General features: G+C 43.7%; 1 protein-coding gene across 1 annotated transcript in view; it reads right to left on the bottom strand.

Annotated features, from left to right (window-relative positions):
- Positions 1 to 20259, bottom strand: part of asic4a (acid-sensing (proton-gated) ion channel family member 4a) — a 52080-nt gene that overhangs the window by 3298 nt on the left and 28523 nt on the right. The window contains exons 2-5 of the mRNA XM_017469181.3: positions 6926 to 7070; positions 5093 to 5220; positions 4285 to 4438; positions 891 to 944 (exon numbers count right to left, since the gene is read on the bottom strand). Of these exons, the coding sequence (XP_017324670.1) occupies positions 891 to 944; positions 4285 to 4438; positions 5093 to 5220; positions 6926 to 7070 (481 nt within the window). The remainder of the gene's footprint in view (positions 1 to 890; positions 945 to 4284; positions 4439 to 5092; positions 5221 to 6925; positions 7071 to 20259) is intronic.

Raw genomic sequence — 20259 nt, 5'->3', positions numbered from 1 at the left:
TATCCCAGGAATATATGCAGCAATTTTGAGAAGAAAAAGGATATTTCATTTACACAACTGGGCATTTGAGGATTAAGGGCTTTGCTCAAGGGTCCTGGTAGTGGCAGCTTGGCAATTCTGGGCTTTGAGCTCAAAACCTTCCAATCAGTAGTCCAATGTCTTACCTGATAGCTACCGCTGCTGATTTCTGGACTGCTAGATCCCAACCATGGTCTAAGAAGGTATCTTGGATGATGGAACAGTAGGTCCAACCATCTACTCAAACAGCTTGTCCTACCAGAGTTTGGGAGTGGAAACCCTGCAGTGCCTGTACTTAATTCCCGATGATGCTACAATCTCAAATCAACTGGACACGAGAAACGTTTTTGAACAATATTTTAAGTATGGATGCAAGAGGGCCTTCACCTGAACCCCGTTTTCTTGCTATTTCACCCCATCCCTTTCCTGCAATTCTTCATCAACGTCAAGATTAGCTCCTCATTAAATATCATCTGCGAGAATGTCATCTACCAAGAACCTTTGGGCATCTGTTGACAATCTGAGAAGTAGATTCGCTAACATTCTCTCTTGCACGTGGTCAAATTTTTTTTATATCATTTTATATCATTGAGCTGTACAATTCCACTTAAATTACCGTGTAGTTCTTGCCATTGCATTGCAGTCTTCAGACTTACTTAGGGTTAGGGTTAGTAGGGTTGTGCTAATCCTTAAACAGAAAAATAATCCAGTTCCTCTCGCATCAAAGCTAGCTGTGTGCTTGGAGTACACTTGCCTCATCAGTTATTCAAGCTATCCGTTTGCCACGTTAAATAAACGCAAGAATAAATCTCTATTTTTCTTTATTCAAGGGTGCATGAGGGGTTTTGGCAGAATGAAAAATATGTGCTTACCCAGTGCTTTGTCCACACACTTGAGTTTGTCAGGGGGGCAGATTTCTGCATTTCCTAGGAAGGAAAACACAAAAATGAATGCAATCAAGCAGAAACGCCGAAAAAGCAAAATGAAACAAAAACAGTTATAATAAAGATGTGTGAGTATCCTTTGGCACCCTGTCCAGGGTGTACCCCGCCTTGAGCCCGATGCTCCCTGGGATAAGCTCCAGGTTTCCCCGTGACCCTGAAGTGCAGGATAAGTGCTATAGAAGATGGATGGATGGATGAGAGTATCCCCCCCCCCCCCCCCCCCCCCCCCCCTTAACAGGTGTATTTATATTCCGTTCTGATTCTTGGCTCATTGCTTGTGTGTTTAATGTTCTCCTTCTCAGTGACACAAGGGCTGACGCCCGTGCCAGGGTCAGTGCTGCTTCAAGTACGCTCAGATAGAACGCTACTCTGACATACAATTATGAGTTTGATTGGACAGCTGTCTAACCCCAGAGAACGTGATTAAGTGTCTGATCAACATTTCACTGCATGCTAGATAGCATCGCTCCATTTAATAGAAAAGAGAACATTAGAATGTAAATGCAATCAAACTAAATGGGTAGGACAGGCTCTTACGGCTGCTAAATCAGCATCTCTCTCCACCCTAACACAAGACAGCAAAAACAGTCCACTGTGACCCTGACCAGCATCAAGTTATTCCTGAAGATGAAATACTGAATGAAATATTAAAGGAAAGTGTAATTAAAAAGAATACGAACCATGCTTGCTGGCAGCTCGGTACAACTAACATATATAAATCACAGAATCTTTCATTTTCAAACATAAATATATCACCTACACCCCAATCAAGCTTCATCAAAGTCTGGAGAGTGTCCAACTAAATATAGGTGTCCGTAGCTAAACCCTCTGGGAATAGTAGTTAAGGAGCTAGTGTAATGGACTCGGGGTCAGAGGGACTCGAGTCTCAGAGGGAAGGTGGACCGAGAGATAAGATTCATGGCCAGACACTGTCTGCAGATGGTGAATATGAATGTGTGTGTGATGACTGTGCAATTACTTCCTCTAGTGTCTGGCTCTCATTAGTCATTATTCTTTTCCCTTTTTTTCTTCTTCTTCTCGCAGTTACCCGCAGATTCAGATATCCCCGATTCCGACGCCATCCAAACCCCCTGGTGCTCATATTTAAAGAGTCTTTAAAAAAAATCAATTGATTTCTTCTCCTTGCGAGGTCCTCACTAACGGCCAGAACTCAACAGTGCAGTGATTAATTAGAGTAGAACCTAATTGTGGCATGTGCTATGCATGGCTCTCTGAGCTAATGTTTGGCCAAGAGCTTCTTTTTCTCTTGCCATTACGGCTAAGATTGATTTGGAGACCAAACAAAAAGACCCCAGACTTCATTAGACCCGTGGAGGCTCTGTGGTTTGGGCACGCTGCTCAGTCCTAACACATGGACTGGAAGTTTATTAGCAGGACACTTGGATTGAGAACAAGACTTTCGTGGCACTTTCATCTGAAAGCAGGTAGCCATATTAGTTTTCACTCTGAATAAGCATTCAAACCAATTGAAGTGCACCTAATCTAGCCATGAAAGGGTGTGAAAGATGAATGGTTACTCGTATAATAATCCTCTCATTTGCTTGAACTAATGATTATTCTCATCTTTTGTTCGTTGCTACCACCTGAGTCTCACTGGGCAATTGTACGGCGTTCTAATTCTAAGCTGTTCCCGATTTTCCTACAGGTCATGATTCTAATGCTTTCTGGTCCATCTGCGTCACAGTAAGCTTATTGCAGGGGTCATCACCTGGCAGACGACAATCCTGGCAAACTATTTTAGTCGACTGGAGAAAGACTGAAGACTTACCTCTTTCTGTTTCAGTCCTCTGTTTAAATCACATGGATCTATGTAAATCATGCAGCCGAAGGCAGATCATCAGACCAGAGTCTAGCTACAGGGCGAGCGACGTTCGCTCAGAATAGGAAGCGTTTTCAAAGATTTTCGTCGATTTTTCATTTTATTTAGCCTCTCTGGTCGGATCAGTGAACCGGCGACATGTTCAGCAATGAAAACAGGATGTGTAAACAAGATTCAACAGAGAAGTGTGTTTATTCTCCCCACTCCAAATTTAAAGTCTTTATGCCACAATGAAGCTAAATATAACCACTTTTATAGCCATAACCGAATCACCAATGGCTAAGCATTAAAAACAAATTGTTGTTGGCATTCACTCGTGCTGGTTAGTCACTTATCTAGCGCTTTGTGAGCGAGGCATTTTCTGTAACTGGACCTTCAGGAATTTTAGTTGAATGCCCCTGATCTACGGTTTCAGGCACAATAATTTGGAGAAAACACGTTTGTTACCTATTAGGAGATATTAGAAGTCAAAGAAATTCAGCCAGGTTGTTTAGGAAAGCGACGTGAGGACAACAACCTCATTGATGTGATAAAAGGGTGAGAACAAGAGAATTTAATCAGAGTAAGTGTGCTGTGGGCCAAAAGTCATCTAAATATACAGTGGTGAATTATGTGAAGTATTGCTGCACAAGGGCTCACATCAGATACTGAAAGCAAAGGTGCACATACTTTTGCCACGCACAGATATGTAACATTGGATCATTTCCCTCAATAAATAAACGACCAAGTATAATATTTTTGTCTCATTTGTTTAATTATGTTCTCTTTATCTACTTTTAGGACTCGTGTGAAAATCTGATGATGTCATAGATCGTATTTCTGCAGAAATATAGAAACTTCTAAAGGGTTCACAAGCAGCCACATTAGGAGCAAAAATGACCCAAAGCCAATAATCTTTAGATTTTTTGGGGTTGAAATTGGACCAACTGTAAGTTCTAATGTCTACCATGTTTGAGATCTCAGTAAAGTGTTGATGTTCTAGCAGCCAGATGGAAGTTCGTGTTAATTTCTCACACTGCTTCCCTCAGCTTTAGCTCAACACTTGACGTGCACACCACACACCTAATGACTCTGGGGTGGTCAAGACCAGATCCTTGTGTGGCGAAAAACCCGGAAAACTTTCTGAGATGACACGCCCACCTGCCTTTGACTTTTCGTAACTTCGCCATTACTTTCCTGCCTTGCTAAAAACTTTGTGACACAGGAGCAGAAAATGAACATTATTATTATTATTATATATTATAATCTTTCTCAGAAGGTAATGCAAATTCTGTACGCGGGTGTCATTTATTCTGTAAAACCGTGGAATGTATTGGCCAACGTACACTGTAATGGACATATAAAACTGAAGAAATAGAAAATAAGGTAGTGGGCTGTGCTTACAAACATTAAAAGTTACACTGCCAAACATGTGCCCCGATTCAACTTGGTATGAAATAAATATTTACTAAATAATATAAGGGATATAAATAGGTCCGTTACCAGGCATGTGCACCATGCGGCACTGGCACTCCTGCAGAACGAGCTGAGTCTCACAGTGTAAATGACAAGCACTGATACTGTACGAGTCATAACCCGGGATAGAGCGATCAGCGGAAGAGCGACAGTTTCCCCACGGCTGGGGCAGATATGTCAACTATAGAGAGAGCGAGAGAGAGAGAGAGAGAGAGAGAGAGAGAGAGAGAGAAATACCATCATAAATACACTCTTAGCAGAAGCACTCTTTAAAGCTATGGCTCTCTCCCAGGGGTCCACGATTTTTTCCCCTGCTAGAGTAGTGGAAATCACAACCCACCATTACTGAAATTATTCTATTTATAATAGAGTTTTATAGTTATTAGGCTCACTTGAACTGAACTAATTTAATGCAAAGCTCAGTAAGTAAAAAAAAAAATTAAAAAAATAATCAGCATATATAATTGCTAATGAAATTAAACGATTTTAATTGGCCGGGAAAAAAAAGTTTTGTGGATGGAAAGTTCAGGAATTGAATTTTCCAAAGGAAAACTTTGGAACTTAGAACATTTGAGAAGCCCCTGCTTTTTGGACATTATTCAGAGTTTCCCCCATAAAGCCAATTTCCCAGAACTTCTGGGAAACCATCTGCCCAAAATTTTTAACTCAAAACCTCATCCATTTACCATGATCTAAATCAGGGCTTCCTGGGAGAGTCAGTTAATATTGGAGAGTTCAAAACACCTGTAGAAATGTCGACTGGCTCATCTGCTGTTTTGAATTATGAAAACATTTTCATATTTTATGATTTATGTGTGTGGTGGGTGGTTTGTACCCTTTGCTCCTGACAAGACACGAAGGTTTGGAAACCTGGTGAGACTCCAAACCCGAGCTGGTGGATGTAAGGCGGCTCATCCTGACTGTGGATCTGCACACGGATGCCTGCTTCTAAAGACGTCTCGTCTAAAGAGAGATGGAGTACAATATACAGAATATCAGAGAGAACCTGTGTGGATTTCAGTTTGTTTATATATATATATATATATATATATATATGAAGCTGAGGTGACAAAAGTAATATTACAAATGTTCAAAAGTCTTAGCCAAGTACCAAAAACTGTTATTACTAAGATGTCAGATCATATCTCTCAAATACTCCAGAACAGTGTGTGGTGTTGGAAAAAAGTTCTAGTTGTGCTAACATATAACACTCTGTGGCCTCGAAAAAAGAACCCTGCTCCACCATCAGCCTCTAAAACCCCTGCTCCACCATCAGCCTCTAAAACCCCTGCTCCACCATCAGCCTCTAAAACCCCTGCTCCACCATCAGCCTCTAAAACCATCAGCCTCTAAAACCCCTGCTCCATCATCAGCCTCTAAAACCCCTGCTCCATCATCAGCCTCTAAAACCATCAGCCTCTAAAACCCCTGCTCCATCATCAGCCTCTAAAGCCATCAGCCTCTAAAACCCCTGCTCCACCATCAGCCTCTAAAACCCCTGCTCCACCATCAGCCTCTAAAACCCCTGCTCCACCATCAGCCTCTAAAACCCCTGCTCCACCATCAGCCTCTAAAACCCCTGCTCCACCATCAGCCTCTAAAACCCCTGCTCCATCATCAGCCTCTAAAACCCCTGCTCCATCATCAGCCTCTAAAACCATCAGCCTCTAAAACCCCTGCTCCATCATCAGCCTCTAAAACCCCTGCTCCACCATCAGCCTCTAAAACCATCAGCCTCTAAAACCCCTGCTCCATCATCAGCCTCTAAAACCATCAGCCTCTAAAACCCCTGCTCCAGCATCAGCCTCTAAAACCCTTCCTCCAGCATCAGCCTCTAAAACCCCTGCTCCACCATCAGCCTCTAAAACCCCTGCTCCAGCATCAGCCTCTAAAACCCCTGCTCCACCATCAGCCTCTAAAACCCCTGCTCCACCATCAGCCTCTAAAACCATCAGCCTCTAAAACCCCTGCTCCACCATCAGCCTCTAAAACCCCTGCTCCACCATCAGCCTCTAAAACCCCTGCTCCACCATCAGCCTCTAAAACCCCTGCTCCACCATCAGCCTCTAAAACCATCAGCCTCTAAAACCCCTGCTCCACCATCAGCCTCTAAAACCCCTGCTCCACCATCAGCCTCTAAAACCCCTGCTCCACCATCAGCCTCTAAAACCCTTGCTCCACCATCAGCCTCTAAAACCCCTGCTCCACCATCAGCCTCTAAAACCCCTGCTCCACCATCAGCCTCTAAAACCCCTGCTCCACCATCAGCCTCTAAAACCCCTGCTCCATCATCAGCCTCTAAAACCATCAGCCTCTAAAACCCCTGCTCCATCATCAGCCTCTAAAACCATCAGCCTCTAAAACCCCTGCTCCACCATCAGCCTCTAAAACCCCTGCTCCACCATCAGCCTCTAAAACCATCAGCCTCTAAAACCCCTGCTCCACCATCAGCCTCTAAAACCCCTGCTCCACCATCAGCCTCTAAAACCATCAGCCTCTAAAACCCCTGCTCCACCATCAGCCTCTAAAACCATCAGCCTCTAAAACCCCTGCTCCAGCATCAGCCTCTAAAACTTATAAAATAAGGTTAGTTATTCTTTTAAATTTGGAACAGTGTCTGTGTTCACGCAGTTATTTGGTCAGACTGTTTAGGCATTTAAATTCTCACTCGTTTCTCTCCAGATGGGCAGATATTCATCCTGCTGGATGTCCAGCATGATCTCCAGGCCATTTCCCATGCCTCCCTGCTTTGTCTTTTTGGATGTTGTTTTGTTTCCATTGAACGTATAGCATTTCCCATATCTCGTGTAGACCTGCAAGAGGAAAACACATGTTAAAACTGAACTGCAGGAAATCATCATGAAAGAAACTGTACACCATCCCAATAGACCAGCATACAAAAAAATGTTGATGAGAAATGCAACAAAAATAACTGTTAAAAAAAAAGAAGAAAGGAAAAGATTGTCTTCAGTGACAGATCTCTGATGTACATTCCAAATGATCAACTGATGATAACCAGGAATTTATGCCAGAATAATACAGCGACTCCCCTCGCAGCTTCGAGATCCAGAAATAATAAGTGCTTAAAGGTGAAGGAACGCAGCAGTAAGTTTCTCCTTACTTCACTTCTCTGAGATCATTTTATCAGTCATTACAGAAAAATAACACTCTTAAAGGGTCAGATTCCTGCTGCTTCTCCAAACCCCGGAGCAAACACCACGACTAATCTGAGCCAGTGCCTCCTGGAACCTGACGCTACTCTCTATTAAACTCCGAGAGCGGCTTTATTCCACGCCGTACCTGGGATCAGATCGATTTTGATGGGAGACACTTCCACGTTCCACCTTAAATCCGAGACGATAATAACGATTTAAAACCCTGCAGCTCGGTGTCAAAGAGGCAAAGCTTTTTCCTCACAGCTTTTATCGTATGTCGTATCTCTCTGGAATCTCTGACGGACGTTTCGGATGTTGTCTGTTAAAAGCCCTGCTTTATAATAATATTCTCCAATAATCTGGCGTCACATCCGAACGTTAAACGTGTATGCTTTATATGGCCGAGATAAAAGCAGGACGGAATGAAGACGTGACGTCTGAAGTGAACTTGAAAAGCTAAAAATAAAAACCCTGGCGTTCCACTCTTCATAGCTGTCTCCTGGTGTTAAATTAAAGGTGACGTAAAGACATTTATTCAGGCGCCGCGTCTCTAAGCTCGAATAAAAACACCGAGAGTTAAAGACAAAAACACTGACACGTGAATGACAAAGGAGGAAGATGACAGAGGAATAAACCGAGATGGAGAGGTGATGACAAACTTTCTCTCTCTCACACACACACACACACATTTAACAGCCTTCGTGTGGACTCTGATCTCAGAAGGCTGTGGTGGAATCAAAGCAAAGCATTCTGGGTAAAATGAGCATTTAGTGACTCACTGTCACAGCTGGACTGGAAAAACATCAACAGCTGCGATTACGACCCGAGACGAACGTCTTACATCCAGGAGTTTTCACATAAATACCCACACGAACACTCCAAATGGTCCGATTCCACCAGCGCTCTGATCAAATCTCTCACAACGTACACACTGTACCAGCCACGATACAATCTGAATAAAACTCATTGTCACAGTGACACCCCGATCTTACCCCTAATCGACACTCGTAGAGGAGAGGGTTCTCTCTGAATCGAGAAACGGAAGAACACAGGAAGTGAAGCCGAATCGGTCAGCACGTGTTTGGAGTCAGAAGCTCACACCGCCGATACAGCTAACGAGAAATATAGGGGTCAGAGAGATCAAAAACGAGTACGACAAAGAGAGTGAACGAAAAGGAAAGAGAGGAAAGTGAAGATGAAACCGATCCACAGGAAGAAGCAAACTCCGGCGCACAAGTTCTTTCATGCTCCAGTTCTGCTCTAAACTCTTTACTACGGCTCAGCTGTCGGTCATTAAACAGCGTGACTTTTCCCATAATGCTACGGGGCAGAGAGCTCCGAGCTGAGACGCCACCGCTTTAAATTTTCTCCTGCTACGTCTCAACAAAAATCATCAGAAGCCCGAGCCGGACTGCGCGTCTCCGTGTGACTCACTGTGGAACCAAATATCATTCTTAAAAAAAACCCCATCATTGTTTGCTCTGGTTTCCTCTAATCTGATTGTTTAGATAGGCTTCTTTTCTGGGCTTATTCGATAAACAAGAATTCTTAGATTATTAAAACGGTTCTACTGGGAACTCTTTTCTGATAGACACACGATCTGTTGTTTTTGTTCTTGTACACAGAATCTTCACGAGTTCCAGCAGAGGAAGAACCAAACTTCAGAGAGAGACAAATCCAGACACAGGAGATGTTTCATACTCGAGTCAACTCATTTAGGGCAAAAATAAAGTCAACGTTTTATCCCGAGATCCGTTATATCCGCTGAGATCCGCATTCTTTTCATCTTAAACCAAGAATAACAACCAAAATTGCACATTAACACCAATTTCTTAGACGTTGTTATGCGACACGTGACACTGTAACTCCACACACAGGCCGCGCGCTCCAGCTTCCTTCCTGGTGAGATTCCTAAACACATAAGCATCTCATTAGCATAAATCTTCCCAGCAGCTTTAATTGGCCTGAATTGCTAGCCATTAGCATTGCATGGACTCCATTTTCCCCTTCAACCTGCTGCTCTAGTGGCACATGATGGAGCACCTGGTTAATGATGGCCATCTTTCTCCTCCCTTTTTACTGCTACTGAGAGGAAGGAAAGAAAAAGTGTTAAGAGGAACAAGAGGGAATGTAGTTAGGTCTTTAAAGATATAAATAAATGTGTATAAGAAATAAATGGGATGGAATGATTGTGGAATGTTGAGGAATGATGGTGGAGATGTTGGGGAAGATGTTGGAATGGTGGTGGGGATAATGGAATGATGGTGGAGAGATGTTGGAATGGTGGGGAAGCTGATGGAACGGTGGTGGAGAGACAGTTGGATTTTGGTGGAAGGATGGGGAGAGGTGGTGGAATTGTGTTGAGAGATGGTGGAATAGTGATAAGAGATGGTGGTGGAGACGGTGGAGGAGAAGAGGATTTACATTTATCTTAAAAGAAAAAGAAAATAACGCGAGCGAGAAAAGACCTGAAATGATAGAAGAGTAAAGTGAGAATGATGCCGTGGATCATTGCTTAACAATGTTGTGTCCCATCGCTCTTTAAATTTTATAGCACTATAACTACGGTCACTTTAAATCCTCAATCTATCTTCTCATCCCAGAGATCAATAAAAACAATACTGAGGGAAATGGAGCAAAAAAAAAAACCGTCTCTTACTGTGCTCGAGGAGTGGAAATAAGACATGGACACAATGGGACAGGGTCTTGTGTCTGTTTTGAAAGATTTCAGCTAAACATGCACTTTAGCCACTTTAGCTGATTCACACAGGACTACGTCCAGGATGGGATCTTACAGGTTCCCTCGAGTGACCAATAAGGTGTATCAACCAACATTTCGGGCTCTAATTGTTCCCCCTAAACTTCCATCTCCACCAATCAGAGTGCGCAGGGAACAGATCTGATTGGTCATGAAGCCGTAAACACCATAACGACTGTAGTGCGCAAATCAACCCTTCACTCTCACCCTTCAGAGTGAAGAAAGGAGGTAGCTTATACATTTATACAGGCAGCTTAAAACTTTTACGAGCGTAAGAATAGCTAGGGGTCTCGCAACAACAACACCACACACACACACACACACACACACGCGCATACACATGCATACAGACGCATACAGACGGCGTGACAGTTTCAAGCCTCTGAACTATAGCAGCTCTCATTTCAAATTTCATGCTCCATTTTGTGTGATGGCTGGTGTGTGTGTGTGTGTGTGTGTGTGTGTGTGTGTGTGTGTGTGACCACTTCAGGCCAAAACACTGATGGTTGTGCAGCTGCCATTAACGTCTCCAGAGAGAAGGAACAATTTGTGTTTTGGGTTTTCAAAAACGTCTCTTCATTCTTTTTCATTTCTCGTTCTGTTTGGAACTGTCGGCTCGTCTGAAGTCAAATCAAACGCCACAAAAGCACTCCTTTCTTTCACCGAACTTTCCTTTTCTCTCAGCGTAAAAATCCTCACACACACACACACACACATCTTCCTCATAAATAAATGGCCGTCTGCGTTAGCGAAGGCATTAGCATTCTGAGCAAAACATCATTTCGATTTCTCATTCCGTAAAAAAGCTTCTAGAAACTTCCTCACTCATTTCCCGCAGCTTCCGACCCGAGTCTCACAGCTCAGAATGACACGACGCTCAGAGATCAAATTCAGACCCGGTATTTTCTGAAACGACGTCCCACGGTGAGGGGGACAAAATGACTGTCCACATCTAACCTGCAGGACGTTCAGCGTCTCCTCGCTCACATTAACATTCAGAACACGAAGCACGAGTGTTTCCTCCTGAGATTAACGGATCTGTGACCCGACGACCCGCTTGCTTCCTTCTCAAATCAGTTTCTCTCCCAGTATCAGTAATTATGATTTCAGATGTGCAGTGGATTCAGAAAGTATTCAGACTCTTGTAGCACACTTTATTGTGTTGTTTTTGATCCATTTTGAATGGATATATGATTTTTTTTTTTTTTTTTACCCATCAATCCACACAATCGGCCATAATGTCAAAGTGAAGACATGTTTTCAAAAATCAAGAACTGAAATCTCTGTTACGTTTGATTCGCTCACAGGTGGCGCGTCGGTCCGTGATTGGACCGCTGCCGCACGGTTGCTCCACCGGTCGGTAGTGTATCTTCCCTAAAGGAGGCGGAGCTCTGGGTTTAAAGCGCAGCGCAGTGCAGTAGATGGCCTTAGACACAGCCCGATGTAAATGTAGACATGCAGAAAGAAAACCTTAAGCTCACAAAGACAAGTTTGTATAACTCAAAGCCTATACTATGTTCTGGACCTTGTAGTTTTGGTTTGGTTCGAGCGAACGTATCCAGCTAAGCTAACATACCGTCTGTCTTCCTGTGCTTCTTATTTAATATTCGCTAATTCCTTGACTTCCCGTTCTTCAGTGCAGGTAGTTCTGGACGCGTCTCTACATAAACATGCTAGGAATATCCATCTGTCTAGACACACTCGGTTAGCGGAGTGCGCCACCGTCTGTGTCGATCGAATGGGTATGTACATGCTACTAATCCTGCTTTGTCTATGTCGATCCTTTCCCATCCATTATCACCAGCGCTTCCTCAGTGTACTGCTAGACAGAAATACGGCACACGTAACGCTCTTATCCACAAAAGTATTCAGACTCTTTCCTTTGGCACTCCAAATTTGGACAGGTGCATTCTGTTTGCTTAATTACCCTTTAATGAGTCATGAGTTCAAACCCCAGCAGCACCAGGCTGCCACTGTCGGGCCCTTGGGAAAGGCCCTTAACCCTCAACAGCTCAGATGCATAAATGAGATAAATGTAAGTCGCTCTGGATAATGATGGAATAAACGAGATGTGTCTAGAACACAGAATTGGAGTCCACCATTCCTTCGGTGAAACATGGTGGTGGCAGCATCATGCTATAGGGTTGCTTTTCCGTGGCAGGGACAGGGACACTGCTAACAAGAATCCAAGAGACGTATCCAAGAAGACTTTATGTATCCATTCCAAACCAAATCCCCAACACGATAAAGCGTGTAACAAATAAAGGGGTCCGAATACTTTCGGAATCCACTGTACATGAGAGGAATCCCGAGTTAAATCAAACCGCAAGCGGAATCTTGCTGAATAATTCAGTAATGTGACATTTTAACCAATTATGTAAATGCATTTCAGAGGAAACTGCGGCGTTTTAATTCAACGGTCCTTGTTCACAGACTCCACACGTCACTCGAAGAGGTCACGCGTCAGATCAGACGCTCTCGCCGTGACGTGACCATCCGACCACGGAAAAGAAATATTCATATAAAAATGTGTGACGTGAAAGCTGCACAGGACGGTTGTGGAACCGTTATTTTAGATGAACACACGAGAGGCGCATCACAAAAAAATGTGAATATCGTAGAAAAGGTCCATTGTTTCCCCCCGTAATTTAATTCAAAACGTCAAACTTTCATATACCCCTGCTTCGTTACACATGAAGTGAAATATTTCAAGCCTTTGTTTGTTTTAATCTCGATGCTCACGGAAAGCAAAAATACACTATCTCGAAAAATGAGAATAAACAACTGGGCCGACCAATCAGAGCAGAGCAGGCTCTCAGAAAGGAGGGGTTTAGACAGACCGAATCCTTGATCGACCCGTTTCAGACACTGCGAGAAAATAGATGATGCTGCAATGTATATTATCAGAAAATGAACGTGTTTTGGGACCTTGGATGCATGTAAACCTACTGTAGGAGACCTCCAGAGCAAAATTAGCAAGCTTTTAATGTAGCATAACGGGCCGCTTTAAGGATTCCCCCAAAGCGACAGACGGCAGAACCCACCACGTTGCTGGATTTAAGCCTAGATTGAACCTTTTTACTAAAAGTGTATATACTGTATAGTTTCTGTTTTAGTTTAGACAGCAGTAGTAAGTGACTCTCTGGAGCTGAAATTATTCTGAATGTCTGACTTCGGCTCGTAATCGGGACGTAATTAAAGTGTTTCAGAACGATGACTGCAGTCATTAGTGCTGAATGAAACAACGTGTGTGTGTGGAACAATTAATCTCTGAACTGATCAAATTCTCCTTTACCCCACACACACACACACACACACACACACACACACACACACACAGTGATGTCTGGGGCCTGTACCATGAAAGTAGTTGAACTAACTCAGGGTTACGGGATTAGATTCGAGTTGATAAAACCAAACCAATCCAATCAGGCTTTATTGGTACCATGACGCTGCTGGTTATCAACTTTCTCCGTCAACTCGGGCTTTGATCCTTAAGCTATGATTAGTCCACAAGCGCGTGCACATAAAAGCATGATGGAAAATAACAGCATGCTTCAGCTTGCTCACAGCTGATTGGTCCAAGTTGGGTTTGAGTTCTCTTACCCAGAACAGAACCTTCCCCGGAGCGTAAGTTACTATGGCGATGAACACTGGTAAAAGCCGAGCCACTTTCATGGTACCTGAAACCCAGGGTTGGCACAAACTAAACTGAAACTTCCCTCACTAGCCACCTAAACCAGCTCCCCGGTACAGGCCCCTGGTGTCTCAGACTGGCTAAGTGTCCACACAAACACATAAATAATAGCGAGTGTGAGCGTGACCTCTCCAAACTCCCAGTTTAATCTCGAGTACACTGCCGCACACTGCACTTCCAGCTCCGCTTTATTTAAACATTAAAACGTTTCGTTCTCAGGGACGCGTCCCGTCTCCGCGAACTCTGCACAACACGGAGGATTTAATTTCCCACAAGGCCTTGCTCTAGTAGCACGTCAGCAGCGAGACTACCAAAGCCAAAAGGTAAGGACTTTTTCCTTCCGTCTCCATCTTCAAGACAACTGTATGGACATTAAACACGTCCTCACGCCGCCGTGCGTCCTCTCCGCGATTAAACACTTATGCGTCTGACATAAGTGCACCATTTACATGGCCTTTAGGATAAAGTTCAGAAGATGAACTAAAATGCTTTAATATGGTTTGATATGGAGGTTTGTCTCTCAGCAGGTCATTCGCTGGTGCATCTTTCCTGCTCAGGCAAAAGCACATGAAACGTGTTGTTTACACTCGTAGTGCTAATGATATTCATATGAAAACGATGAAAACGGCTCTCACTTGTTAATATATAGCTAGGATGTACGTGCTGAAACGTGCAGTACAAGCTGAGACATGGCGTGTAATGACGAGCTGACGCGCACCTGACAGTAACCCTACTGCAGTGTTTCCCTCCTGAGCGTTGGGTGTTTTATATCACTGGATGAACGTGAGAATTGACTCTAACCTTCACACACGCACCAAAGATCTTTTCCCTGAATGGAAGTAAACACAGTTGTGCCACACAGACATCAGCAGAGAAACTGCACCGACGGCACTGACGCTAAAGTGCTGTCCAGATGTGTGTGTGTGTGTTCAGTAATGTTTGTAGTAATTCTAGATAAGGGTCATTAGTAGATGCATAGCGACTCCTTTTAAACCTGGCCTATGTTTTATTGATATGCGGTTTAAGAGACAATAGAAAAGAGCGAGCGCTTCCTGGAGTGTGTTTATAAAAGCGCGAAACCTCTTCTCCCACAGGATACACTGCAATCTTTCCCAACATGTCAGTTCAGATAGGATCTATATTACCTGGAGTTATTCCTACTGTTTATTTTATACAGCGGAAAAGTACGGGGTCATTTTTCAAAAGGTGTGGCCACACGGTCTGTAAAATAAACAACAAATTGGCGGAGACGGATTCGGATCGGACCGAGATCCCAGAGATGCGCTGGTAATAATCATGAAATAAACATGAATGTTAAACGAATCCCATCATAACAGGACCAGAGAGACCGGCTGGGTTAGAATCTCTAACATCGAAATATGTGAGAAATAGGAAACGCTGCGCTTTTAGCGTAATGGGGTGATGCACTTTCCTTTCGTATCATTAAATATCACTATTCATTCATTCATTCACTCATTAATGCATCCTTCTCACCTCTCAGGTTTGTGACACTTTACAGGAGCATGATATTTTTACAAATAAATCGAATTTACTGGATCAACTGGTATTTCTTTCCATATTTTTCAGTCCATATTTTTTATCCACGATTTTTTTTTTTCAGGTTTAAAGGCACGTACTCGCGATTGAAGGCGCGTACTCGCGATTGAAGGCGCGTACTCGCGATTGAAGGCGAGTACTCGCGATTGAAGACGCGTACTCGCGATTAAGGACGAGTACTCGCGATTAAGGACGAGTACTCGCGATTGAAGGCGCGTACTCGCGATTAAGGACGAGTACTCGCGATTGAAGGCGCGTACTCGCGATTAAGTACGAGTACTCGCGATTGAAGGCGCGTACTCGCGATTGAAGGCGAGTACTCGCGATTGAAGGCGCGTACTCGCGATTGAAGGCGCGTACTCGCGATTAAGGACGAGTACTCGCGATTGAAGGCGCGTACTCGCGATTAAGGACGAGTACTCGCGATTGAAGGCGCGTACTCGCGATTGAAGGCGCGTACTCGCGATTGAAGGCGAGTACTCGCGATTGAAGGCGCGTACTCGCGATTAAGGACGAGTACTCGCGATTAAGGACGAGTACTCGCGATTGAAGGCGCGTACTCGCGATTGAAGGCGCGTACTCGCGATTAAGGACGAGTACTCGCGATTGAAGGCGCGTACTCGCGATTAAGGACGAGTACTCGCGATTAAGGACGAGTACTCGCGATTGAAGGCGCGTACTCGCGATTGAAGGCGCGTACTCGCGATTAAGGACGAGTACTCGCGATTGAAGGCGCGTACTCGCGATTAAGTACGAGTACTCGCGATCGAAGACGCGTACTCGCGATCGAAGGCGCGTACTCGCGATTGAAGGCGCGTACTCGCGATTAAGGACGAGTACTCGCGATCGAAGGCGCGTACTCGCGATTGAAGGCGCGTACTCGCGATTAAGGACGAGTACTCGCGATCGAAGGCGCGTACTCGCGATTGAAGGCGCGTACTCGCGATTAAGGACGAGTACTCGCGATCGAAGGCGCGTACTCGCGATTAAGGACGAGTACTCGCGATTGAAGGCGCGTACTCGCGATTAAGTACGAGTACTCGCGATCGAAGACGCGTACTCGCGATCGAAGGCGCGTACTCGCGATTGAAGGCGCGTACTCGCGATTAAGGACGAGTACTCGCGATCGAAGGCGCGTACTCGCGATTGAAGGCGCGTACTCGCGATTAAGGACGAGTACTCGCGATCGAAGGCGCGTACTCGCGATTGAAGGCGCGTACTCGCGATTAAGGACGAGTACTCGCGATCGAAGGCGCGTACTCGCGATCGAAGGCGAGTACTCGCGATCGAAGGCGCGTACTCGCGTTTAAGGACGAGTACTCGCGATTGAAGGCGAGTACTCGCGATTGAAGGCGCGTACTCGCGATTGAAGGCGCGTACTCGCGATTAAGGACGAGTACTCGCGATTGAAGGCGCGTACTCGCGATTGAAGGCGCGTACTCGCGATTAAGGACGAGTACTCGCGAATGAAGGCGAGTACTCGCGATTGAAGGAGCGTACTCGCGATTGAAGGCGAGTACTCGCGATTAAGGACGAGTACTCGCGATTGAAGGCGCGTACTCGCGATTGAAGGCGGTGGTCGAATACACTCTTTTGGGAACCTTGGAGGTGTGAGCTACATGCAGGTGATTTTAATAATCAGAATTTTGGAGCTGAAATAATCGCCTTAAGCGGCTGCGTAACGTGACTCCGAACACGCGGAACTTTCCCCACATACATACGGATGTAACTTTTACACTTTAATTGCCTGATTTAAACAAACCGACAAAAAAAATCCTTTCTAACAGGAACCGTGACCTATTAGTCCTAGCATGAGGGGATGTTGTTGATCATCTGTACAGAAAGCAATGCTTCGTTTGGTTCGACTAAATCTTCGCTGTCCTCTCTCTGCATTAACCTGCACGTGATACAGCGCAGGATGTTCACACTGACGGAATCAATAAACCGTCAGAGACTCTAATCCTCATGCACTCACTGCTGGGCTCTGACTTCCTTCTGGATTGTTCTACACAGAGTTGTGCTGATGAGGAGCGGATCTTGCTCCTGCAAGCGTCAGGTCTGGAGTTTGGGAAGATTTATCTAGCTAAAGTTTTACACCTAGCAATCTTCGATGTTTGTGTCCCAGTACGAAAACGAGGAAATCGATATCAAGACAGTAAACAGCTGAAAGTGCCATCTGTTCTGCTTCATCACTGAGACTTCTTCAGAATCAACTGTGCAATTGCAAACCATCTCTCAGTGGAGTTACACTGCTCGTCTTCATCTGAATTCACAACATCGTCCTGAGCACTAACTGCACAGCCGGGCGCTGAAACAGGAGAGAGAGAGAGAGAGAGAGAGAGAGAGAGAGAGAGAGAGACACAGAGAGAGAGAGACACACAGAGAGAGAGAGATGCATCTGTGTATTCAGTCCTGTCAAGTGTTCATTCTTTACCCCCAAATTAGCCTGCAGTTCCTCCAGCACTGAAACGGCATGATGAAAAAAATCACTGGATAAATAAAAAAAAAAAAAGAAACAGTCCTAAAATCCAGCCCAGAGGTACACCATGCTGAGGAAGACAAATTAGTAATGTTTACCGAAAATGTTTGATATCTGAGGAGTGAAATAACCACACCGAGTATACCCAAAGCAAGGAGATTATATCAATTCATTTCATTTATTTTAAAGTGACACGCCTAATTTTAACATTCATTGATTCTGCTGATTAACATCAGCCATTTTTATGGTTTATTTAAAGGTGAGCGAAAATGACCATTACAGGGTTTTATTTATTTATTTATTTATTTATTTATTTATTTATACAGGAAGGATTATGTGACTAGCTTATATTTAAAACATGAAAATGAACAAAACTGTTTGTTTGTTATATTTACTATATGTTTCGTTTTGGTATATAATTATTGTTTTTTTTTTTTTTTTAAATAATTAAACGTTCGTTTATATGCTTATTTTTTTAACATTATTCATTGTTACAAAACAAATAAAAATAATAAGAAATTACTTGTTCGATTTACAATTCGGTCTATGGTAGATAACGGTAATAAATAAGTAGATAAACATGCGAATATTGCAGCAAATTGTGCTGAATAACTGTGTGTGGTGTTGTGCTCTTCCTCCTGGGTGAAGCAGAATGGTGATTTTGTCCTGTTTCCATGAAGATATTTATACCACTAAAGTTTTTCAAATTAAATTTCAGAACTGTGTTAATAATATACAGCAGGCCAAGGACAACGGGAAGGAGTGTTACTAAACAGTGAATGATTCTGAGAAAAGGGAAAAAGTGAAGGATGAAGGATACAGCAGAACATTCTGGCAGTAAGAGGAGAGATCTGTGGAGGGAAGAAGGAGGAGATACGGCGTGTGATTTAATTTTAAAAACCTCAGAACCCCGCATTCAGAACCGAATCACGAGTCGTGCTCGGTGGAATCTGTGTGTGGGTGTGTGTCATCACAAATCCAAATTCCCTCCATCAGTCCGGTTACAGAAGACAAGATCTCGCTCTACTTCCCAATCAGCCGGGGATTTAAGGGAAAGTTTACACTGAATCACGGATAACACTTTCCCTCTCAGTGATCTCGACTCATTTCAAGGCTGAGTCCGCTTCAATTTTCTGGATCAGTGGAACGTCTTAGGCGACTTGGACGCTAGTGTCCTCATCACACCTACCTGCTGCAGGGAGGGGGCGCTAACACGCTGTGCTAATGGTCATGCTAGGAATACTCTAATGATCAGGATGACATCACGGATGTTCTCCTGACTCGACTTCCCTTGAAACGGTCCGTTAATATTTCCAAGACGATTAGCGAGAGACGTGAAGAAAAAGCGAAACACTCGCCGAGCACAAAGCGCTCCATCTCCGCGTTTCAGTGAAATGACTTTTCAATAAATGTTTCTTCGATCTTTTCGTTTCAAAATCCCTCCTGAAGCTGACGTGAAGGCCATTCGCGCAGAACATTTCAGGAGGCAACCTCAGTAAAGTATTCACGTCTGATGTCCTTTCTGCTCCTTTTAAAGTACTAACTGGGATTTACGTCCGAGAACGTTAAAAACCCTACCAACATCGTTATTAATATAATAACGTACTACATTATCAGAAGAAAGAGGGAAAAAAACCTTTCACATGCAAGTTAAAAACTCTTGCAGTGAACGCAAACATTTGTGAATGTAAAACATCTGCAAAGTTTCAGAAACCAAAGCACACGACTAACAGGGTTATCGACTCCCAAAAGAAGGAATCGATTCTGAACAGCTGAAACGAGTCGTGAGTCGTGATTCCAGACTTTACTTCCTGTACTAACCTACGCAGGTTTGTAACAAAAAACCCGCCTCTGGTCTTCATCGGCTGCTCGCTCACAGCGGTAGACCGATCACGACAGACTGGGACTTCTGACCAATCAGAACAGAGTATGCTCTCTGAAAGGAGGAGTTTAGAACAAATCCTTTAGAACGAATCATTTAACGAGTCGTTTGTGACTGAGGGGAAAAAGGTAATGTGCGATTTAAATCATGAGCACGTTCAAGTGTTTTTTTGACCTCAGATGCACGTAAATCTATCGTATGAGAGCTTTAAAACCAAATTAGGCATGTTTCAAAACTATAATAGGTGTGCTTTAAAGTAAATTATACTGAAATAACAGACAGGACAATGATACTATTATTTTTTTTTTTAAATGTAAAAGGTATACATTTTATCTATACACAATCATATCACGAGTGTATTTCACAGAGGACTGATGAGTAATAAATATGGAAATCATATTAAACGTGGAGGTAAATAAGATCTGAATTTCTAATAAAGTTAAAAACAAGTAGAATATAAAATAATGACAAAAA

This window comes from Ictalurus punctatus, chromosome 6, assembly GCF_001660625.3.
Source record: "Ictalurus punctatus breed USDA103 chromosome 6, Coco_2.0, whole genome shotgun sequence".
NCBI classification, from domain to species: Eukaryota; Metazoa; Chordata; class Actinopteri; order Siluriformes; family Ictaluridae; genus Ictalurus; species Ictalurus punctatus.
The sequence above is the reverse complement of the archived record's forward strand: the minus strand, read 5'-3'. Positions and strand labels throughout refer to the sequence as shown.